General features: G+C 40.1%; 1 protein-coding gene across 3 annotated transcripts in view; it reads right to left on the reverse strand.

Moving 5' to 3' along the window:
* Positions 1 to 614: 614 nt before the first annotated feature.
* rock2.S (Rho-associated, coiled-coil containing protein kinase 2 S homeolog) overlaps positions 615 to 25,296 on the reverse strand; it is a 127,970-nt gene continuing 103,288 nt past the window's right edge. The window contains exons 18-32 of one of the 3 annotated variants that reach the window (XM_018264206.2): positions 23,339 to 23,499; positions 22,439 to 22,623; positions 22,067 to 22,136; positions 21,006 to 21,109; positions 18,996 to 19,182; positions 17,884 to 17,977; positions 17,650 to 17,744; positions 16,265 to 16,444; positions 15,952 to 16,120; positions 12,606 to 12,673; positions 12,230 to 12,318; positions 10,697 to 10,775; positions 9,408 to 9,666; positions 8,804 to 9,017; positions 615 to 772 (exon numbers count right to left, since the gene is read on the reverse strand). In XM_018264206.2, the coding sequence (XP_018119695.1) occupies positions 769 to 772; positions 8,804 to 9,017; positions 9,408 to 9,666; positions 10,697 to 10,775; positions 12,230 to 12,318; positions 12,606 to 12,673; positions 15,952 to 16,120; positions 16,265 to 16,444; positions 17,650 to 17,744; positions 17,884 to 17,977; positions 18,996 to 19,182; positions 21,006 to 21,109; positions 22,067 to 22,136; positions 22,439 to 22,623; positions 23,339 to 23,499 (1,958 nt within the window). In that variant the 3' untranslated portion in view covers positions 615 to 768. 3 annotated transcript variants of the gene reach the window in all.

Consider the following 25,296-nt stretch of genomic DNA (forward strand, 5'->3'; position numbering starts at 1 on the left):
AAGATGTTGAACAGGTGACGAGTAAATGCTTCCCGCTGATTGGTTGCTATGGGTTACTGCCCCTGGGCAAACTGAGTGCCTTTTATTCCATAACCCCCTATGGCTTCAAACGCATGCATAGGTGCAGCTGCAGTAGTTCACTGCATCTGTCGTTGCATACAAAAATAAACTGTGCCATTGTCACAAAGCCTCTTGGTGGTGTACAGTACAGGATATACATATATATATATATATATATACACACACAGTATAGCGGTCATTTAAATGCAGGGGGCTCCGGCTTGGCCTTTCCATGTGCAGGTCAATTGAATGCGATGGATCAGTAGCTTTGTCCATTAGGCTGAATGTAGTGTTTGCTTTGTGGAACAGCTTCCGATGCTCAGGCAAAACTGGGGGGGCGCAGACCTGCTTTTACTATTCATAGGGAAGGTGCTGGTATATCTGCTGCCGACCAATCAAATTCCGGAGTGATGATCGACTATCCCAGTGTGATAAAAAGCCGACCCACCCTGGGCTCTCTGGCAAGCCGGGGTCAGATCATACATTATTCTATTATTTATATATATATATATATATATCTATATAAATTTATATATTGCAGCAACAATTTTGTAAACCTTTGTTTTATATATAGCACAGTTTCTTAGGAAAAAAAATATATATATTTAGTTTTTTTTTCTTTAATAGACACTATTTGTTGAAGGCTTTCAGTCTTATTTAAGCTGGAAGAAACGAACGTCTTGAAACGGGGACTGCATTCACGCAAGGTTAGCTGAAAGGCAAGAGGGAAAATATATCGGTTAGTGTTTTTTATCCAATCCTGTGTGTTTAGTAATACTTCATACTGCACGTGCACCTCAAGCTTAAAGGACCAGTAATTGTTTGTATATAACGAAAAAAAAAACCAAGACATATTTAACTTTAAAATCTTTATTAAAAAATAACTTAGTGAAACTCCGCTTGCGATCCTCTTCAGAAAAGGTGACGCGGCGACGATTTCTCCTCCCTGGCTATCTCCTATAGAAGGCAGGGAGGAGAAATTGCCTTTTCTCCGCACGCGGAGTTTCGGTTAGGGATGCACCGAATACACTATTTGGGATTTGCCCGAATCCCGGTGAAAGATTCAGCCAAATACCGAACCCGCATATGCAAATTAGGGGCAGGAAAGGAAAAAGTCAAACAAATTCTTCTTTTGTGATGAAAAGTCACGTGATTTCCCTACTCGCCCCTAATTTACATAAGCAAATTAGGATTCAGATTCCTTTTGGCCAGGCACAAGGATTCGGCGAATCGAATCCTGCTGAAAAAGGCCAAATCTCGAACCGAATCCAGGATTCAGTGCATCCCTAGTTTTGGCAAGTTATTTTTTAATAAAGACTTTGCGATTTTACAGTTAAATATGCATTGGTGGGTTTTTTTTTCGTTATATACAAACTATTTTTTTTTTTTAAGTTAATGGTCCTTTAAGGACCAACTTACAATGTACATTCTAAATATACTGTATAAAGTGTGTGTGAAATGGAACCTCACTTTCTGCTAACGTGCAGTAAGTTCAGCATTTATATCCGTATTATTTATAGGCTTTAGTTGTCTTTTAACCTTATAAGTGTCAGTAAGACTATAGGCCAGGGCCGACGATATGGATTCTCTGCTGCTGTGTCGCAACGGTGGAAATTGAAAAAAGGCTATATGGCACAGGTTAAATAGTTAATAACAGATAACACCATTATGTTCTACAGAGCTTATCTGCTGTGTAACCTGAGCCTTTTCTCCTTTGAATGGCTGCCCCCATGGCTACACAGCAGCTTATTTATATAAACAATAGTAATGTTTCTGAAGCAAACACAGCAGTTTTACCAGTGCAGGGCAACGCTGCAGTATATTTTTATTACTTTAAAGCACGTTTATTTTTTTATGTTAATGTTCCTTTAACAACAGGATTGCAAAGAACAATAAACCCTTTAAGAGATAAGGCACATAAATCATGTAAATCACCACACCTGGCAGAACTTAGAAGGACACACCATGCCCTGGCCAGAGTCTGGGTACTGGATTTGCATGCCCCTATAAACAGAAAGTAGCAAGGGTGGGTTCCAGCTGGGATGTATCTAGAGGAACAGTGAAGCCCTAAAGGGCCGTCTGACATGAAGCAAGTCTTCAAAAAATGCGCTGCAGGGTCTTCCTATGGCTGTGGTACTCCACAATAAATCCTGCAAGTTGGTTTCCCCTTACTGGAGCCCAGAGAAGTTGCCAGTACCCATTACTGGAGCCCAGAGAAGTTGCCAGTCCCCATTACTGGAGCCCAGATAAGTTGCCAGTCCCCATTACTGGAGCCCAGATAAGTTGCCAGTCCCCATTACTGGAGCCCAGAGAAGTTGCCAGTCCCCATTACTGGTCTGGTTGGTTTCCCCTTACTGGAGCCCAGATAAGTTGCCAGTTTCCATTACTGGAGCCCAGATAAGTTGCCAGTTTCCATTACTGGAGCCCAGAGAAGTTGTCAGTCCCCATTACTGGAGCCCAGAGAAGTTGCCAGTTTCCATTACTGGAGCCCAGAGAAGTTGTCAGTCCCCATTACTGGAGCCCAGAGAAGTTGCCAGTCCCCATTACTGGAGCCCAGAGAAGTTGCTAGTCCCCATTACTGGTCTGGGCTACCACTGCAGGAGGTGCCCGACACCATGTTGAGATCCTCGCTATGGCGCAGGTTGTTTCCAAGTCTTGATTTTGTTCTATTGCTTCGACAAAGGCAGAAGTGAGGATCAAAGGACTGGAAGCAGAATGACAGCACCGTGCTCCCACAGTTCAATGCAGTTTTCCGTGGAGAGGAGCACGAGCCCAGGGTCTGTGGTTATTGATCATAATAACTGGGGGTGGTGCCTAACAAACTAGCATCCCTCCCCAGTGATTTAGCCTTTCCTTGTGCGTTACAAAAAATCCCGTAGTTAATTTCTAATGATCTGTTTCCCTGCTTCTATTTATATAACTGGAAGCAGCCAGGATTATTTTGATAGGGTACCCCTCTCCTGACCCAGTGATCACGAAAGCGGTGGAAATTTTGCTTGGCCATACCCAGGAAAATATATCATAAACAAGTGTTGATAATTAGTCAGTATAATAGAAAAACATTAAAGAGATGTAAATCCCTGCATGCATTAAAGGAGAAGGAAAGGCTAAAATTAAGTAAGCTGTATCAGAAAGGTCTATATACATATTCCAGTAAACCCTCAAAGTAACGTTGCTCAGAGTCCTCTGTCAAAAGAAACACAACATTTCTTTCCTTCTATTGTGTACTCATGGGCTGTTTTCAGCTTAAACCTCCAGGGCTAGGGCTTGAGCATGCTCAGTTTGCTCAGTGTTATAGCTTGCACTATTGAGGCTAATAACTGCTCTGGTAGCTTTCCTTCTCCTTTAAACTATTTGTGCCAGTCCTTTACTGCTTTCACCCAAACCACCCCAAAAGCACTCTCATATCCAACACTGCTGCCCAGTACTGAATCTCCAAAAAAAAGGAGACCAAGAGAATGCACGGTAAGATCAGGCCCTGGCTGTCACTGCACGTTACTGGTTAGAGATCAGAGCCAGGTAACCAGGAATCAAACCTGGCAGTCGCTTCTGGAGATTCAGTATGGGGCTTGTTTTACACCACAGCAAGAACAAAAAAATCATGCGGTAATGCACAGGGCACTGTAATGGAGGGACAATGCAGTTAGATTTATCCCCATATCAAACTGGAAATGTAAAAAAACTGGCAATTGTTGCACTACAATTCCCATCATCCAGGAAGCATTTGCTTTCACAATGCTCGGAGTTTGTAGTTTAAAGGGGAGCTTTTGCGTAAATGAAAATTTAATACAAGCTTCAGCATACTGAAATAAGAAACTTTCTTAAAAAATCACTTAAATATTCTGCCTCGTTTCTGAATTAATCAAGTTTATCTTCACTATTCCTCTCTCAGCATCTGTTTCTCTTCATTCTGTCTTCATTCAGCAGTTGGTTGTCAGATATTCATTGACAGCTAGATCCAATATATCTTTTGCCTAGAAGATGTATTAGAGCTCACTCTATTAAACTCACCAGAAATCATGTCTCTCTACATGCAGAATTTGTGCAAAGGGCAGTTATTTTGTTATATTTTGTTTGTACTGAAACCAGTTTGAGTGAGCTCTAGTTAATCTGCTAGGAAAATATATTGGATCTAACTGTCAATGAATATCTGACACCCAACTGCTGCATGAAGACAGAATGAAGAGAAACAGATGCTGAGAGAGGAATAGTAAAGATGAACTTGATTATTTCAGAAATCATGCAGAATATTTAATTGATTGTATTTAGAAAGTTCCTTATTTCAGTATGATGAAGCTTATATTAAATTCTCATTTTTGCAAAAGTTCCCCTTTAATCTACAAACTCAGACAATAGTTCCCCTTTAACAGCTGCTCATGAGCCATGGGACAGCTGAAAGAGAAAGGGTTAAGTTATGCGATTGCACAGCACAAACACACACACACACTCACTACAAACTCAGGGACCAGAGAGGATTTTTTGTGCAAACCCCCTGATTTTACCCAATTTTGCTCTTCAGAAATCAAAAACATCCTCATCATCATCCTCTACATCATCAAGAGACCAGTCCCAGTCTTTAAAGGCCAGATCAAGCAATCTGCAACAGGAGTGTCCCGGTGTAAGGAAAATGTGACAATACAGTCATTTTAGTATTCACCTAAGGGTTACGCATTATTATTATTGACTTCAAGAGGGGGAGCAGACAAACAATACAGAGTTAGGGTTTTCTTTCTACTCTCTTGTAACAATAAAGTTTTTTTTTTTTAATATAACTGTTTTATTGTATTTTCAAAAATAAGAATAAAATACATTGATATAACAGAGGTGACATACCAAGGACCATGCAGTGTCTGTTTGTTGTAACATTATGAACACATCTGCGTTGTATGTGTTTGTACTCGATTTGCAGTGGTAGTCGCTTATCACTATTAGGAAGTTCATGTTTGGATTGTAGTTCCGGGAATTTGTATATTGTGCCGGTGGTAGGATTGAGAAGTGACACGAAAGCTTTTGGTTTGTGCTAGTTTGGATAGTGCTATCTTTGGTTTTTTGTGTTTCCATACAAACGTTTGTAGTTTTTTTGTTAATTTTATTTATGTCCGCAGGGCCGGATTTACATAATGGGCACCCCTAGGCCCACTGCCGTTTGTCGCCCCTCTACCCTCCAGGGGGACAGGAGCAATGGGGATTGGCGCATGGGAAATTTAAAAAAAATATTGTATCTCCAGCGCATCCCCAGTGTTTTTGAACCAATTTGGGTGTGATTGGGCAGCATGCCGCCCCCCTAAAATCCTGCTGCCCTAGGCCCGGGCCTTGGTGGCCTTTCCACAAATCCGGGCCTGTATGTCCGTTGCTTTTATTATGAGCGGTAACACTTGCATTTAATAGTATATTCTTGGGAAGGTGACCATTTTGAAAAGGTTAAGTCTACCAATGTAGTTAATCGGCAGGTTTTCCCAACTTTGAAAGTCTTGCACGGCTTTTTCTATTACTTCTGTTATGTTTGATGTGCATAGCTATAGCAGCTCTGACTTGTCTACATTGATTCTAAACCCTGAGATAAAGTTTATTTTTGAGCTTGGGAGCTTTCTGATGGCAGCAATGCAAATAACAGTAGTTACTGCCCTGCAGTGGAATCACAACGTTTCAGAAGCGTGACTCTTCATCAGATGTGGCACGTTGTGTTTCCACTTTGTCTAATGAACCACAGGGGAAGACTTCCAGGCAAACGCTTCCTTGATATAGTAGTGATTACAAATAACATTGAAACAATTACAAATGTGCAGCATATAGGAAAGTTTTTAGAATTGCATTCTCTTAAATAAGGAAATACACATCTGAGACAGATTCTTCCTTTCTCACACATATAGCATTTTAACTACTAATGTCATCCTGGGAAAAAGATCAAAACTCCTGCTCCAAACTCGCTCTGAACTAAGGGAGGTGAGTGCAGCTGAACAGTATATCATCAGCACACCACCCTTGTTCTAACAGGCTCAGCTTAATTAGCTTTGTGTGGCCTGTCTTAGCACTGGCCACATGTCCTTATCTGGCTGCTGCACTTTAAAAGGGAACTATCACTAAAATGTAAATTTAATATAAGCTTCATCATACTGAAATAAGAAACTTTCTAAACACCATCAATTAAATATTCTGTACCATTTCTGAAATAATCAAGTTTTATCTTCACTATTCCTCTCTCAGCATCTGTTTCTCTTCATTCTGTCTTCATGGAGCAGTTGGGTGTCAGATATTCATAAACAGTTAGATCCAATATATCTTATAGGGAACATATAAGATGTATTAGAGCTCACTCTATTAAAATCACCAGACATCATGTCTCTCTACATGCAGAATTTGTGCAAAAGGCAGTTAGATTTTGTTTGTACTGGAATCAGTTATTTAAATGAGCTCTAATACATCTGCTAGGAAAGGGAGCCCCCCTATAAGATATATTGGATCATTCAGCTGACACCCAACTCCTGAATGAAGAGAAACAGATGCTGAGGGAGAAATAGTGAAGATGAACTTGATTATTTCAGAAACGATGCAGACTTTTTACTTGATTGTATATAGAAAATTTCTTACTTCAATATGAGGAAGCTTATATTAAATTTTCATTTTCGCAATAGTTCCCCTTTAAGTAGGTATTGTGCCTACAGGCATTACCTGTTACAAAATGAAGACATCAGTAAACTGAAGCTTATACATACATACACACATACATACATACATACATACACACATACATACATACATACATACATACATACATACACACACATGGGAACACCCATGTATTTAGGGAGCAGCAGTAGCTTGGGTGCAATAGAGATGAGGCACCACTGAACAGATTATTAGACTCACAAGAAAAGCACAGGGTGAAGGCAGCATGGGTCGCTACCCAGCCTTTTACTTAGTTGTGTATATGGAAAGAGTTAAAGAAAGTCAATGGAGAATTATTTGGAGGGCAGGACCAGGGCTAGAAAGAAAATTAGTAACAGAACAGAATGAAATGATTGGGGGAGTGGGAAGGTGAGCACTGAAGCTGATAAGTTAGCCCGTGGGTGAATGAACACAGGGCGACAGGATCATTAGTTACAGGTAAGCAAGCAAAACTTCTAAGAACAAGGGAATGTATCCGGGGTCATTTATAAACACTGGGCAAATTTGCACCAGGGCAGTAACCCATGGCAACCAATCAGATCAGGTGTTCAACCTGCAGCTGGCTGAAAAAGATAATCACTGATTGGCTGCTATGGGTTACTGGCCAGGTGCAAATTTGCCCAGTGTTTATAAATGAGCCCCATTGGCTTGGTTGCCCTTTGGTGGCTGCTCTCATAAAACATGATAGGAAGAGAAGTGAATGTATGGTTTCTACCTAAAATAATGCAGTAATGCATGGACAATGTACTAAAATAATGCAGTAATGCATGGACAATGTACTAAAATAATGCAGTAATGCATGGACAATGTACTAAAATAATGCAGTAATGCACAGACAATGTACTAAAATAATGCAGTAATGCACGGACAATGTACTAAAATAATGCAGTAATGCACGGACAATGTACTAAAATAATGCAGTAATGCACGGACAATGTACTAAAATAATGCAGTAATGCACGGACAATGTACTAAAATAATGCAGTAATGCATGGACAATGTACTAAAATAGTGCAGTAATGCACGGACAATGTACTAAAATAATGCAGTAATGCACGGACAATGTACTAAAATAATGCAGTAATGCACGGACAATGTACTAAAATAATGCAGTAATGCACGGACAATGTACTAAAATAATGCAGTAATGCACGGACAATGTACTAAAATAATGCAGTAATGCACGGACAATGTACTAAAATAATGCAGTAATGCATGGACAATGTACTAAAATAATGCAGTAATGCACGGACAATGTACTAAAATAATGCAGTAATGTACGGACAATGTTATGATGGCACTGTACTACTCAATGCAATTGAGTAGTACAAGAGACATACTGCATATGCAAGAGACACAAGACACAAGAGACATACTGCATATGCTCTAGCCGGTATGTTCTACACATACACATGCACTTGGTTCTGCTGCCCAAATCATCACATTCAAACAAAACACATACTGCTGGCTAGAAAACATTTCAAATTCTTTACCTTGGTTGGTGACAGGGCTGTGTTTGGTGGTCTAGGGATCATGTGATTTGTATGTAACTAAAGCCCAAGCTCTGTCTAAAATCTTTACAGGATCATAAATGGTTTATCAACAGTATAAGCAAACATTTTAGAATAAAGATTTCCCACCGAGTGGTGCCCCTTACAGTGGTGAAGAGTCTTTATGTGTACAAACTACACTCACAGCATTTCCAGGATTACAGTGTTCACTATCCATCGCGAAGGGTCTATCATATACAATAGCTTTCAACTTGTTAAACCCCAGAAAGGAAAAATAATTTCTCTGTTTTAAAGAGCTTACACTCTAACTAGGTTAAGGGAAACCTACGGGCATGGGGGGTGTTTGGAAACCAAAACACTTGGGATAATGTAGTGCCCAAGCTTATGCTTATTCCTGATCTACAGAGACAAATCTCCAATTCTTATTGCCATTATTTTTACAGTTTTGCAACATCGCTCTGTACAATGAGTCTTATTCAAAAGATCAGATGCCATTTTTGTCCTTGTTGTTGATGCTACAGAAATGTAATCATTAGAGGAGGGGAGGTTAATACATGCCAAGTTACCTGGGTTTATTAGAAGGAAGCTGTCGGCTTGGCCGCCTCATGGATTGGTTTAGCGGAGCCTTAGCAGGAGGCCGTGGAGAGGACCGGGCTTGAGGGTCAGAGGCTGGGGGCTTCTTGGGGATCTTTTTCACCAGTCGACTCACCCACTTCTGCTGTTCTTCTGTGGAGTTGGCTAATAATAGTAGGTTCTTTGCAGTGGAAATATCATAGTTTACTGCAATAAAAATAAGGTTCTAGATAAATATGGATGGAGACAAGCACAATGAGAATAGAACATATGCTCTAGCTGCACAATGGGACTTGTATCAAATTGCAATAGAAGACAAAGTGAGTTTCATTGTTATGATATATACACGGACAATTGAGTCAGTAGAGGATGGGACCCAGAATTGAAATATGGTACGAAAATTACAATTGCAAAAGGAAAGGTTGTAGTGCAAAACACATGCAACTTCAAATAGTAGCCCAATGCTCTTTATAAAAGATTTGTGGTATACCCCCTGATATACATGTATAAGATAGATGCCCCTGGATAAACATGTATTATCCAGACCCCCAGAAATGGCTGAATGTCTTTTGTAGATCAGGGTCTTGTTGCACCAACCTTTGCACGGTGCTATTATCTCTTCTTTCTTGTCCATGTGATCCTTGTGGCACTTGATATGGCAGCGCCGGCACTCCAGAGCAGCAGGGGGTTTAAACATGTGCCACAGGGGCTTCATACAAGCGTCACAGCTAGTGGGAAAATGGTAGAGAGTGGGGATAAACTCATGTCCTTTGTGACATATGTAATTGGACTTCTCTAGCGGATCCACTTGGAACTCTTGTTCTTTCTTGCTTTCTCCTTCATTGGCGTATAGAATCTAAAGGGAAAAGCTTTCATTAGTTTCTTGGCATTTAGGCAACTGAGAAAAGCACATTGATGGCAGGAGTAAAGCATTAATGAATAAGTGAGGTGTGTGGCAATATTTGTCAGACAAATACACAGCTCAAAAGCCTAGGAGCAATGTATGAAAAACCTCTAGGGGGCATAAATAGGTTCAACTGCTCTACATAATTAGGTCTTGTATGGCAAAAAAAAGTAGGAAAGTGTGGTGGTACTATGTGTAGAAGGAGGGAGGGAAAATGGCAAGAACACCCTTAAAGGACAACTAAAGTCTAAAATAGAATAATGTTAGAAATGGTGTATTTTGTATATTAAATATAAACATGAACTTACTGCACCAGAAGCCTAATTAAACAAATGATTTATGCTTTTAAAGTTGGCGCAGGGGGCTGTCATCTTGTAACTTTGTTAAACATCTTTGCAAGACCAAGACTACGCACATGTTCAGTGTTGTCTGGGCTTCAGTTGGGAGGTTAAGCTTAGGTCAGAAATGATCAAAACAGCACAGGTCAAATAATATCTGCCAGAAGCCGATACAGCCAGACTGATTAATAATCAGAATATACAGACTGCACTGGGTCTGTGGATACAAATCTACACAGTTGTTACAGGGAAACAAACAAAGCTACTCGAGTTCTGGGAAGTAAGGTGGGGGGGGGGGGTCTCTCTGTTGTTTGAAAGTATGATCATTTCCCTGCACAGCAGTTAGGGACTGTCTGAAGTTTCTGCAGCTGTCAGAGCAAGTAAAACGAAGGGTGAATTTCACTGCATACAGTCAGGTTTCTTATAAAAACAGTACACATTTTTTCAATAAAGTATATTGGAGATAGGTTTCTTTTTCATTAAAGAAAGTAAAAATGGGATTTTATTTTTTTGCCTTTACATCCCCTTTAATCTGTGGCCTTTAAGTTGATAAATGATCCATAGGTTTTGTTTGGACTATAAAAATGATCAGAAATGCAAAACTCTCTTTTCAACCATTCATTAAAAGTAAAACAGACACTTGCCTGGAATATCCGTGGAATCTCTTTGGCATCAGCTCGATATACATCTGTCTGAGTAACAGGTCGCACATGGAACAACTTACTGCAAATAGAAAGCGCAACATTATTAAAATATGGAGACAGCAGCCAGGTTAGTGCCAGTAACAGCATATAATATACAAGGGACTGAGTGAGATACAGGTCTGCAAGAAATGTTGCATTTACGGGTCTGCTGTTTGAAAGCAAACATTTGATTGAATTCTATGGAGATCTGGGTCAAAATACCCCAATTTTTTGATGCAACAAGTGCCGTGATTGAGATTTTGTCTCAAAAACACACAATTTCTGACATTAGGCTAATACGGTATGTAGAAGATAGGAAACAAGAAAAGGACCGCTACTGCTCCCCACAAGTACTTTTCCAGGTGCTCTGTCAAGCAGTATCCGACTGCTAAGATACTCCTCAACTGCTCCTCAACTTATAATACGGTATGTACCAGTATAATTGGTGTCATTGGGAGTGAGCGGCCTATTAGCAGGGGTGTCAAAAAGCCACCTCTGGTAACTTTAGCCAGTAACGGGGACAGAAACAGTCACAGATATGGCCCTGGAGTTTTCTATTATACAGATACAGCTGCCAGAACATGCACCCTGTTCACATAAAGGAAAAGTATAACTGCAAGACAAATGATATACAATTGCTCAGACTGCTCTTGTAAGCACTATTGCCACTTACATTGTTTTCTAGTTTTCAAGATATTAGCAGCTAACATAATGAACTTGAAACAGCTGCCATTCAGTCTAGAGAAACCACCACCCCAGCTTAATAACAAGCTCCCTAAAGGGATACTGTCACGGGAATTTTTTTCCCAAAAATCATCAGTTAATAGTGCTGCTCCAGCACTGAAGTCCATTTCTCAAAAGAACAAACCGATTTTTTTATATTTCATTTTGAAATCTGACACGGGGCTAGACATATTGTTAGTTTCCCAGGTGCCCCTAATCATGCAACTTGTGTTTTGATAAAACATTAGTCACTCTTTACTGCTGTACTGCAGATTTGAGTGGTATCACCCCCCCCCCCAGCAGCCCATCAGCAGAACAATGGTAAGGTAAACAGATAACATCTTCCTGGTAGAACAGCATTCAACACTGTAAGTAACTACGCACCAATATTACGACTAAAAAAATACACTTGCTGGTTCAGGAATTCAATTTTATATGGTAGAGTGAATTATTTGCAGTGTAAACAGTGTGATTTAGAAATAAAAACTACATCATGACAGAATCCCTTTACTAACATTTCAGTTATATACCCTTAAGTGAGCAATGGATAACATATTACAGATGGCTACATTCAGGGGCCTATTATCATGCTAAAAACATTGTAAAATATTGTTAAAAAAAACATCACCGGTGATGTTGCCCATAGCAACCTATCAGCAATTAGATTTCAACAGTCAGCTACACATTAGAAAACAAAGCAAAGCTCTTATTGGCTGCTGTGGGCAACATCACCGGTGATGTACAAAGTACCTTGGTTCACTCCATACTTACTCAATATCCAGCACCATGGATGGGTTTGACAGCTCCTTATCCTGCTCACTGTCATAAAACAAGATCTTCCTGCTGCTCACCACTACATACTGCATCAAAAAGGAGAGAGTTAAATAAAGCAGTGACATGGTTAGTAGGTTAGTATTCTCAATCAGTCTGCACCAACAGTCATTACAATGAATTCATCTGTGATTGTTTTTGTAGGGCCGATAAGGAAATCTCTGAATAATAAAAATATAGGAATGACACTAGTAAATGCCCACCTGTTGTTTAACTACAGATTCAATATTGTGGCCAGCTAAGGGTGATGAGAGCTGTAGATCAGCATTAGCTGAAGTGTTCGCCATTTTATGTATATTACTCGCCAAAGTCTTACCTTCTTATTCCAACCAAACTTTTTGGCGTTGCGCAAGGGAAGCGACAACCATCCTTCCAACCTGGATTCTGTGGAGACAGGGGCAAAAGTCAGTGACTGACAGTCTGTTGTCAGTTAATTCAACGGATCAGCTTATCCCAAACACATGACTCTACACAGCACATAATTCAAGGCACAAGCAAATCCAGGCAAAGCGGGGACACCAAGTGATTCTGTGATTTAACTTAGGAAATGTTTCCTCCAATGTTATATTTTCTTAACTCGATGTGATGCCCAAGCCAAGTCCATAACCGTGGTTAAAGAACAGAAAAGCAAAAACGGCACGGCACAGAAATATCGGGATCCAGCTTGTATATATTTATATATATATTTATCCTCTATGTCACGCAGGCTCTGCTTAACTGAGTTGTAGACATTTCATATATTCCTTTTAATGTATGCATTGAATGCATACAGCATTGTACCATCTACATTGCTACAACAATGCCAACTTGTAATAGTCCAGTCTTATGGGAAGATAAAATAGGATTTCCCAGTAGAAACAACAGACCCCAAACAATGAGGAGAATGGAATATTGGCACTGACTAGCATATAATTGCTTCAACCAGTCAAGCACCAGAGTAATGTACAATATTTTCTTATGTAGAAGACTGGATTGTAATGTGGTGTTGGAAGATCATTTGCAGTGGTTTTGCTTAGCTGAATCACTGACCATAGATCTCAAAACTGATTTGCTCTCTGGTTGGTGGGAGCACTTCCAATAGCCTCACGACCCATCTCCTCTGGTTGGTGGAATCACTTACTATAGCCTCACAACCTATCTGCTCTCTGGTTGGTGGAAGCACTTACTATAGCCTCACAACCTATCTGCTCTCTGGTTGGTGGAAGCACTTACTATAGCCTCACAACCTATCTGTTTTCTGATTGGTGGAATCACTTACTATAGCCTTACAACCTATCTGCTCTCTGGTTGGTGGAAGCACTTACTATAGCCTCACAACCTATCTGCTCTCTGGTTAGTGGAAGCACTTACTATAGCCCCACAACCTATCTGCTCTCTGGTTGGTGAAACTACTTACTATACCCTCACAACTAGGGATGCACCGAATCCACTTTTTTGGATTCGGCCGAACCCCGAATCCTTCGTGAAAGATTCGGCCGAATACCGAACCGAATCCGAACCCTAATTTGCATATGCAAATTAGGGGTGGTAAGGGGAAAACATTTTTTACTTCCTTGTTTTCTGACAAAAAGTCATGCAATTTCCCTCCCGTCCCTAATTTGCATATGCAAATTAGGATTCGGATTCGGTTCGGCTGGGCAGAAGGATTCGGCCGAATCCGAATCCTGCTGAAAAAGGCCGAATCCTGGCCGAATCCCGAACCGAATCCTGGATTCAGTGCATCCCTACTCACAACCGATTTACTCGCTGGTTAGTGGAAGCACTTACTATAGCCTAACAACCTAGTTGCTGTCTGGTTGGTGGAAGCACTTACTATAGCCTCACAACCCATCTGCTCTCTGGTTGGTGGAAGCACTTACTATAGCCTCACAACCTATCTGCTCTCTGGTTAGTGAAACTACTTACTATAGACTCACAACCGATTTACTCGCTGGTTAGTGGAAGCACTTACTATAGCCTCACAACATATCTGCTCTCAGGTTGGTGGAACCACTGAACACAGGCCACACACCTAATTTTCTTTGAGTAAATTTACAGTACAGGTATTGGGCTACAGGTAGAACATACAACCCAGTTGCAAAGTTGCTTAGATGACTTTCATTTGCAGAATTATTTAATTTCATAGTTGCATTTCTCATTTAACATCAAGTTTAACATTTAACAGCCAAACCCAGCTTCATGCACGGTCAGCAATCATGCCAAGCTCCTGGGATCCACTTTTCAATGTTAATAAATTGTCACTTCAGAGGCACAGTATCACTGCTGGTGTTAAGTGGGGGCAGAAAATATCAAAGGAGTTATCACAAACACACTGGTGCACAGGGACGTCACCTTCACTATCAGCACTATCGGGCTCAGTAATGATTTGTGCACAAGGGAAGGGTTCCACATCTGAATCAGAGTCAATGTCGGGAAGCAAGCGAGAATGGAAGGGCTTAGTGCCAATGGTGAGAGAGGTAGAAGAACTCTGATAGGTAAAGGACATGGACTCCGTAGTACAGGACTGTGTGATGTGAACTGGAAACCGAGCAATGATGGGAGGAAAGGGCAAAGGAGATGTTAAAATTTATCAAAGTAAAGAATTCAACATAAAAAAAGACATCTGACTTAGGGTAGGGGCACACGGGGAGATTAGTCGCCCGCGATTTTTAAAAGCGAGTTCTAGCGTCAGAAAAGTCAATTACTCTTTTGACGTTTGTGATATGGAGGGACATTAGTCAGGAAGGAGCCTGTATTTCCGAGTAGTAGTTATATGCCCTATGCCTGTATTGTGTGAGGATGTGGCTTATTGTGCACACACACTGTGTTACATCTCTGCACTGTTGGCTTTGTGTAATAATAATAATAATAATAATAATATTAATAACAGTTTTAAAATACAGTATTCCTCTGGCCTCAAATACAATAAATCCGAAAAAAATTTAAATAGGTTAAAAGCTGAAAAGAACTGCACAGAGTGGTTGATTATTTTTTATTCTTCTGCCTATTGGAATGTTCGGTGGAGAATAAGTATTTAAACTTCAGACAAAATTCCCATACTGAGTTACTTTTTTTGTATGTGTGTGCCTTGAGCACCAAATAAAAGAAAACTCACGGGGCTTGAAGCATTGTTATTTTGATTTTCAGTTTGAGGGGGGCCACATGGATCATAACTGTTGCTTTTGAATCTGAGCTGAATGCTGAGGATCAATTGCAAACTCCCTGAACATTTATGTCCCATGTGGCTCCCCTTATAGTCACTGACTAATTTACTATATTAGAAACATTTTTTACTTTGCACAGCCTATCTATTTACTCAGTTTTTATTTTAACACTGACCCTTTACTGCATAGGAACCTTTGAACTCTAACCACATTGTATTGTTTATACACAGGCCAATAATCAGCGAATCTCCTGGCTTCGCTTACTACCGTGCCTGAACTTACAGGCACTTGGGTTGGACTGGGTTCAGACAGAAGGAGCAGATTTTGTTGTGAAAAAGCAAAATCACACATTTACAAGGCAAAATTCATTCCGTATGTCTGCACCCAAGCAGAAGCAGTGCCTGTGAGACACAGTAGAAAACAGAGGCCGAGAATCAGCCCCATGTAGAATTAGCCTTACACCAATCCTGATCCCTGGCTCCCTGTCTGTTCCTTCCATTTTGGAGAAAACAACATTACCTGGAAAGCCATCTTCAGCATCGGTGTCACCGTGTCCACTGCCGATACTTGTGCTGTCGAGTCCGAGGTTCAAAGACTGCATTTGCGACCGGAGCTGCTCTATGTCACTGTCTTTGCTATCTAGCGCCATTTGCAGTTCAATTCGGACTTGGCTCTCTTCTGCTATTTGCTGTTGAGAAACCATATCAAGTCACCACAATGTCTAGCGGTTTAGTCTTAACACTGGATCTCTAATTGAATATATGAATATACGTATTATTTTTCTTTTTTTTTTAAATAGTTTGGCATAATCGATATAGAAATGGGTTCTTACCGCCTGCATGTCATTCATCTCCCTCTGGTACTTGATGACAAGCTGGGAGAAGTTCTCACGCTCTGATTTCAGGTCCAACTGCAGTTTGCGGTTCTCCTTTTCCTTTCTTCGTACGTCTGTGTCCGGCCCTCGCTTTGTGGGTAATTTGCGGTTCATGATCTCAGCTAGCTTGTTCACAGCCTATAAAGGGGATAAAAACACAGTTATCATATCTCTATGTATAAAATAAGACGGAGTCCTGTTAGCAAAGTTTTATGCAATATCCAGATAGGCAACGTGAAGAAGTGAAAGTGTTTTCACTCTCTTTATAGTCACAGTTCCAGTTCACGGGATGGCCCTATGTCACTAGTATACATTACAACATGTTACAGCATAACGTTTATACTTGCTGCAGGTCTGAGACAGTCCCATGGCTTACATATTTACTCACTCTTTAGTCACACAGAATTCCCTTGTTTTATGTAACTAGCAAGTTCTAGAGAAGGCAGTCAATGCATTGCAGTCAGATATCACTGCCTGTGCTACAGATGATAGGCTATATGGAATGCTGGTGGGACACACTTCCCAGGCCCTAAGTCACACTCGATTATTCTGCTGATCTTGTATTCTCATTGGTGGTCAAATGTAATCTTCAGGTGTGTTTTAAAGCAGTTCAGTGTAAAAATAAAAACTGGGTAAATAGATAGGCTGTGCAAAAGAAAAAATGTTTCTAATATAGTTAGTTAGCCAAAAATGTAATGTATAAAGGCTGGAGTGACTGGATGTCTAACATAATAGCCAGAACACTACTTCCTGCTTTTCAGCTCTCTATTTCTGAGTTAGTCAGTGACTTGAAGGGGGGCCACATGGGACATAACTGTTCAGTGAGTTTGTAATTGATCCTTAGCATTCAGCTCAGATTCAAAAGCAAACAGTTATGACCCATGTGGCCCCCCCTCAAGTCTCTGATTGGTTACTGCCTGGTAATCAATCAGTGGAAACCAAGAGAGCTGAAAAGCAGGAAGTAGTGTTCTGGCTATTATGTTACACATCCAGTCACTCCAGCCTTTATATATTACATTTATGGCTAACTAACTATATTAGAAACATTTTTATTTTGCACAGCCTATCTATTTACCCAGTTTTATTATTTATATTGAACAATGCCTTTAAAGCACACCAGTGATTTAGGGGCAGAATGATCATCATTGCTGGACACAGTTCCCTGACCCTATGTCACAGGAGTGGAACTAGAAAATACTATCCCCTGCAGCAAAATTATTTTAGGCTCTCTAGGAACTAACTAACTTTACCAAACTGTTTATCAGTTAGTGCTGTACTGGAACCTTTTTACCTTCTTCCCCGCCCCAGCAGTCTCTTCCCTACTTCCCTGCTGTGTCCCTTACCTGTGTCTTCAAAGTCCTCTCAGTCAACAGCTGCTTCTCAAACTGTGCCTTGACGGTAACAATGCTGCTTTCTTCCTCTTTCAATTTCTGAATTTCTGTATGGAAAGACATTAACATGGCTACTATGTATAACGGCACAAATGTAACCAAGTAGCAATGTTATTCCAGGCAATGTCTATATAAGGTCTGGAGTATTAAAAAAAGTTTCTTTTCTGCAATATAGGAGATACTCACGTTCCTGGGATTCTTTCAGCTTGTTGTTTAAGTCCTCCTTCTCATTAGCCAAATTACCCACATCGATAGTCAGTGTTTTGTTAGCTTCCTCCAACTGCAGAGAGAGAGAGAAAGATACTCACCATAAGACACTGACATATTTCACTTTCTTTGTTGAGTTACTGCTCACATATTATCTCTATTCCCTATATTTTGCAAGGTACTGCTAGTAGTAATTTCAAACTACCATTACCTGTCAGATGTTGCATGGCTTTCTTAAATAAAAGTGTTTTAAAGTAATGAAAATATCATGTAGTGTTGCCCTGCACTGGTAAAACTGATGTGTTTGCTTCAGAAACACTACTATAGTTGATTTGCAAGCTGCTGTGTAGCAATGGCAGAAATTGAAAAAAGGCTATATGGCACAGGATAAATAGTGGATAACAGATAACACCATTATGTTCTACAGAGCTTATCTGTTATCTGCTGTGTAACCTGAGCCTTTTCTCCTTTGCTGACTGCCCCCATTGCTACACAGCAGCTTATTTATATAAACTATAGTAGTGTTTCTGAAGCAAACACACCAGTTTTACAAGTGCAGGGCAACACTGTATTATATTTGTATTACTTTAAAACACTTTCATTTTTCCATGTTACTGTTCCTTTAAGAGTAGGGTTGCCACCTTTTCTGGAAAAAAATACCGGTCTTCCTATATATTTATCTTTTCTCCCTATTAGTAACATTGGGATCAACCATAATTTTTACCAGCCAGGCCGGTAAAATACCAGCCACTTGGCAACCCTAATTAAGAGACAGAAGCAGAAAGTGGTGTCAAGCCCTTTCCTTACCTTAAAACAATCCCTGTCTGGCCCACGTCATCAACATTTGACTAAAAGAGGTAGTTGAATATATTCCTTAAATAAAACTGCAATTATATAATAAATCTGGATTGCATTCCGTGATATCACTATTTTGCTGCCAGAAAACTTGACACTGGCCAATAACAAACCAGATCAGGAAATGGTTTTATTGTATAAGAGCTACGTAAACCTAATATGCCTCTCTGCAGGTTGAATGGCTATAGTTACAAGGATAAGACAGCCATAAACACAGCTAAACCCTCTCTACGTACAGAACCAATTGTAGCATATTTTTCCGCCAGCTCCTGCTTGTGCCGTGCCATCATCTCCTTAATCTCTAGTTCTTTCATGATCTTCTCTTTCTCCAGGTCGGAGTACTGTTCCTCTGCGATGGAACGCGCCAGTTGCTCGGAGTCAGCCTTGGTCAATGTGATCTCCAGCTGAGCTGCCAGTGAGTCTCTGTTAAAGGGAAATATTGATGATCACTGAATTATTTAAATTTGGTGCTTTCAGGACCCTAACTGTATTGTGAATCCTATATTAGAAGATTTAAGCTACTGCCAGATCTGCTATATATGAAATACTTATTATGGTCAGTAAATATAATAGGGTATAATGTACCACAATCAGGCCTGGACTGGAAATCAAAATAGGCCCTGCCATTCCAAGTACACAGAGGCCCAAACAGACCCCTACCAGCCCAAACAGCCCCCTACCAGCCCACTATATGGTAACTTTCTATGGAACCATACAGCAGCCCCTCTGGCATTTGCCAGAACCCACAGATTGCCAGTCCGGGTCTGACCACAATATAAGGATATTATAATTCACTGACAAGTTCTATGAATATATATGTTTTAAACAGGTAATGGAACGCTGATACACAAGAATCAGTGCGTGGTTATGAGATACAAATGAGTAAACACTGATTATAAAGAAACAATTTACATGATATTCATGGCATTACTTCTATATTATAAGGAATACTGTATCCCCACAGAAAATGTCTGAGGACATAAAGGAGTGTCCTCCAGCTGCTGTTAAGATTTTGATCCCCAGCATTAAAGGGATTCTGTCATGGTTATTATGATGTTGTTTTTATTTCTAAATTACACTGTTTACACTGCAAATAATTCTCCCTACAATATAAAATTTCATTCCTGAACCAGCAAGTGTATTTTATTTTTTTTAGTTGTAATATTGGTGTGTAGGCGCCATCTAAGGTTATTTTGCCTGGTCATGTGCTTTCAGAAAGAGCCAGCACTTTAGGATGGAACTGCTTTCTGGCAGGCTGTTGTTTCTCCTACTCAATATTACTGAAGGTGTTGCAGTGGGACCTGGATTTTACTACTGAGTCCTGTTCTTAGATCTACCAGTCAGCTGTTATCATATGTCAGGGAGCTGCTATCTGGTTACCTTCTCATTGTTCTGTTGTTAGGCTGCTGGGGGGGCTGAAGGTATTAGTCCAACTTGCAGTGCAGCAGTAAAGAGTGAATGAAGTTTATTAGAGCACAAGTCACATGACTGGGGGCAGCTGGGTAACTGACAATATGTCTAGCCCCATGTCAGATTTCAAAATTAAATATAAAAAAATCTGTTTGCTCCTTTGAGAAATGGATTCAGTGAAGAATTCTATTAACTGATGCGTTTTGAAAGTTATTTTTTCCCATGACAGTATCCCTTTAATTATCATGCTCAGTGGATAGCACTTCTACCCTGCAGCAGTGAGCTCGAGCTTTATTATGGCCTGTACGCAGCCTGTATATTCTGCTCATGTCTGTGTGGGTTTCCTCCCACACTCCAAGAACATACAGGCAGCAGTGATGTGTGGTCTGGCCCGAAATCCGCAGGTACAGCCAGTATCCACACAGTATCCATGGGCAGGTTCCGGTCAAACTCTTCCTTCTGCCACCCCATCTGCCACCTTACTATGTCCCACTTCCTCTTCCACCGGACATCTGCATTTATAGACTCATACCTGCTCCATGATATCTAGTCAGATACATAAAACTAAGATGCCAGGCATGAGATGCTGAGAAATAAAAATGAGGTATATGGAATGGCACAAAGACAGTAATACATTAGAATTACTGCTCGAGAGAATGATGAGGAATGGTTTATGAGGAATATGGCCTCCCATATATTAAAATGGAAAAAAGCTGGATGACATGATCTAAGACAAAAAAGGAAATCTTATTATTGCTCAGATGTGGGCAGCAGGGTATTTTCCAAGCCACAATGAACTCTGTTCTTAAACCCAAGCACAAAGGATCATTACTCACCTCTCATCCTGGAGCTCTTGAACTTTTTGCTGAACCTCTTTGCACAGTTTGCCCTTGTCATCACACTCCTCTTTCAGCTCCCGAACCTGAGTCTTGTACAGCGTCTATAAAGGGGAAAGCAAACTCAAGCTAAATAAAAGGGGGGCAGCATGTAACTTTTCTATTTAGCTATATTAAAGGGGGAGCTATCGTAATATTAGCTACAGCACAATGAAATAAGAAACTTTGTAAATACATTCAATTAAAAATTCTGTACTGTTTCTGAAATAATCAAGTTTATCTTCACTATTTCTCTCTCAGCATCGGTTTTCCTCCTTCTCTCTTCATGCAAGAATCGGGTGTCAGATTAATAATTAAATATATCTTATAAGGGGGTTCCTTTTGCCTAGAAGATGTATTAGAGCTCACTCTATTAAATCTGCTCTGTCTACATGTAGAATTTGTGCAAAAGGCAGTTATTTTGTTTGTACTGGAATCAGGTATTTGAGGGAGCTCTAATTCTTCTGCTGGTAAAGGGAGCCCCCCATAAGATATATTGGATCATTCATCTGACACCCAACTGCTCCATGAAGAGAGAATGAAGAGAAACAGATGCTGAGAGGGGAATAGTGAAGATAAACTTGATTATTTCACAAACGATGCAGAATATTTAATTGATTGTATTTATAAGGTTTCTTATTTCAGTATGAGGAAGCTTATATTCAATTTTCATTTTAGACAAGTTCCCCTTTAAGGATCCAAGAAACTGCAATTCATTGAACTATTTATTCAAAAGCCACTCTTTAGGCCGAAAACAAAAACATGACAACAGGAGAAGCCTTATCACCACCAGCTTTAATTTTGCAGGTCAGAAAACTTCTGGAGCTGATATTGTATCTGGAAACGTGCACTATGAACTAGAACTAATGGAGACATCGATAACCACTCAGATTACTGCAAGATGAAGCAGAGCTTGGGAATGAGCGCTAACTAGCCTTGTCCATCGATAATTATGCATGGAAGAAAATGTTCTATGTATGAAGCACGGTATCACAGCAGACAGAAAAACGGTTTATACATACTGAGAAATACTGCTCAGCCTCCAACTGGTCTTGAAGCTCCTTCATCTGTCCATCCGCATCTACTCTTTCTCTGCACAAGAACAAAACAGAAAACTATACGGATACAGTACAATTACACATAACCTGGTATTATTGCTGTGTATGAGTACAAGACTATTGTTTCAATGTCTCCCAATAGTGAAACAAATCGTAATGTTATGATTAACTCTAGTGCCTTGTGACAGAAATGCTGAATGACAGATATCAAGGGCTTTGTGGTCACAGATTGCCCCCTTATAACTTAGTAAATCCCTTTATATGTGCTTTGATAGACTCTCTACTTGTTCAAGAGACCTCTATTGCTATTTACAGCAGCAGTTTGGTTTCTCATACTTGCGCAACTCGTTGTTCTGCTTTTCCAGGTTCAGTTTGATCTCTGTCAGATGGTTGATCTCTTGCTTCAGCTGCTTCTCAGACATCTTCAGGCTATTTACTTGCTGCATTTGCATCTTCAGATCGTTCTGCGACAGGCTGCGCTTTTGTGTCTCTTGTTCAGTTTTAAGCGTTAAGTTTTTAACCTGAAATAATGCACAATGTGTATGTGAGTGTGTGTTTACAACAAGGGGTGCAAAATACATCCTCCCCAACTCTCATAACCTTTACAACTAAGGAAATAAACTAAAATATGAAGTGAGGATACCATATTAAATTCCGTGAGTGAGCACACTGCTGCACCACAACGATCATACCATTTGGCAGGCAAAAAACATAAAACCAAGCACACTCAGCAGAGAAGCAAAAACAATATGTAACTGTATTGGCCCAAAATTCACTGAATTCACCGATTCAAACCATACCATTCTTCAAGAGCCTAATCATAAGGCTTCTGTTCTATGCAGCCATATTGAGCCAAAGTTCTTGGCTCATGATTCTTATAATGGGGCCCAGTTCTTTTACAACGGAATCTATGCTAAGGGCCCTGTTCTACTAAAATTCTTGTGCAGCAATGCATTACTGCTGCTAGGTACTGTGTAATTATGGTGTATCCTATGGAGCCCTGTTGATGTCACAATGTGTTGTTTTTTTGCCTCTATTTTTTTTTACCATAAAAGCCTTGTAATCCCTGCAAGTTATGACATAATTCTAACAAAATTGCTTTGTTGTATTAATAGATCATGGGACTATTCCATTACATTGTACCTTATTCAGCCAACTGCCCCCACAGTCTATTATATATTTACCTCATATTAAGAGACACAATTCCTTTACTATGTATGTTATACAAGTACTTACGTCCTCATTGAGTTTGTCTTTGATTGCCTCCAACTCATTGATCTTTTGTTTGGCTTGTTTGAGGTCACAGTCCAACATGGAGTATTGTTTTTCTGTCTCCAGCAAGATATTCTCCAGCCTCTGCTTGGCAATGCGTTCCTCTTGCAGCTTCTTCTCCATGTCTGTGGGGACACCGCAAAACAGTCACCTTCATGTTAAATAGTCTTATATGAAACTGAATCCAAGCGCACTAACTATACCACAAGAAACATATCACTAAATACTAATTACTAGTCTCCCTTAAAGGAGCAGTTCAGTGTCAAAATAATAACTGGTTAAATAGATAGGCTGTGCAAAATAAAAATGTTTCTAATATAGTTAGTTAGCCACAAAATGTAATGTATAAAGGCTGGAGTGACTGGATGTCTAACATAACAGAACAGAAACCAACTTCCTGCTTTTCAGCTCTATAATTCTGAGTTAGACTATAAGGGGGGCCACATGGGATAAAACTGTTCAGTGAGTTTGCAATTGATCCTCAGCATTCAGCTCAGATTCAAAAGCAACAGTTATGACCCATGTGGCCCCCTCAAGTCTCTGATTGGTTATTGCCTGGTAACCAATCAGTGGAAAGCAAGAGAGCTGAAAAGCAGGAAGTAGTGTTCTGGCTATTATGTTACACATCCAGTCACTCCAGCCTTTATACATTACATTTTTGGCTAACTAACTATCTTGAAAACATTTTTTATTTTGCACAGCCTCTCTATTTACCCAGTTTTTATTTTTATACTGAACAATTCCTTTAATGTTTAACTGCATAGTAAAGTAATGGGCCCTTCACAAGTGTATCATATTTTCTTGAAAGGAAGTGGGGCAGTTATTTCTTAAAGTGGCTGTTCGCCAACAAGAGAACAGTCGTAGAGATCTCCTCCGTTGGTTAATAACTAGCGAAAATGTTTGACAAAATGCAACACAGATGTGACACTGGATCTCAAAACAAGCCATAAGGAGTTAAGAGGATAGAAGGATCCCAATGCCTCCTGAGAAATGAGGCTGCATTCCAGCAGTATAATCTAATGGCAGTGTAAGACTACTTGGCTTTATTCAGAGATGCCAAGGCCTGCATATGGCTCAGTGTGTTTACTTTGGCACAGATATACCAAGAGCTTTATGTCTGTACTTCTATATGTGTGAGGTCCAGCTTTCCCAGAGACTCTCAGATAGAGCTCTTTGCACACCTCGCAGGCAGGAATGTACCGTGACACTATGTGACCTCTTAAAAAGCTACGTTTTGCTGCTCGTGACTCTTGCGGTCGCACAGCTTAAACGTTTATAGCATTGCCATGTAGTGCGTCATCTTCTTAATTTCACATCAGCAGCTACTCAAAAGCCAATGGAGATTTCTAGAATACAACTGTAATCTCTTTGCTACATCCCACAAAACAGATACGGGTAAATTAATTCTCAATTAAACTAGTGGAACGGGTTATTTTGTTGACGAAAGCTTTAACCATTACAATCATTAAAGGGATACGGTCAAGGGAAAAAATTATTTTTTTCAAAATGAATCAGTTAATAGTGCTGCTCCAGCAGAATTCTGCATTGAAATCCATTTCTCAAAAGAGCAAACAGATTTTTTTATATTCAATTTTGAAATCTGACATGGGGCTCGACATATTGTCAATTTTCCAGCTGCCCCTGGTCATGTGACTTGTGCCTGCACTTTAGGAAGGAAATGCTTTCTGGCAGGCTGCTGTTTTTCCTTCTCAATGTAACTGAATGTGTCTCAGTGGGACATGGGTTTTTACTATTGAGTGTTGTTCTTAGATCTACCAGGCAGCTGTTATCTTGTGTTAGGGAGCTGTTATCTGGTTACCTTCCCGTTGTTCTTTTGTTTGGATGCTAGGGGGAAAAAGGGAGGGGGATGATATTCTAACTTGCAGTACAGCAGTAAAGAGTGATTGAAGTTTATCAGAGCA

This window comes from Xenopus laevis, chromosome 5S (genome assembly GCF_017654675.1).
Source record: "Xenopus laevis strain J_2021 chromosome 5S, Xenopus_laevis_v10.1, whole genome shotgun sequence".
In the NCBI taxonomy this organism is placed as follows: Eukaryota; Metazoa; Chordata; class Amphibia; order Anura; family Pipidae; genus Xenopus; species Xenopus laevis.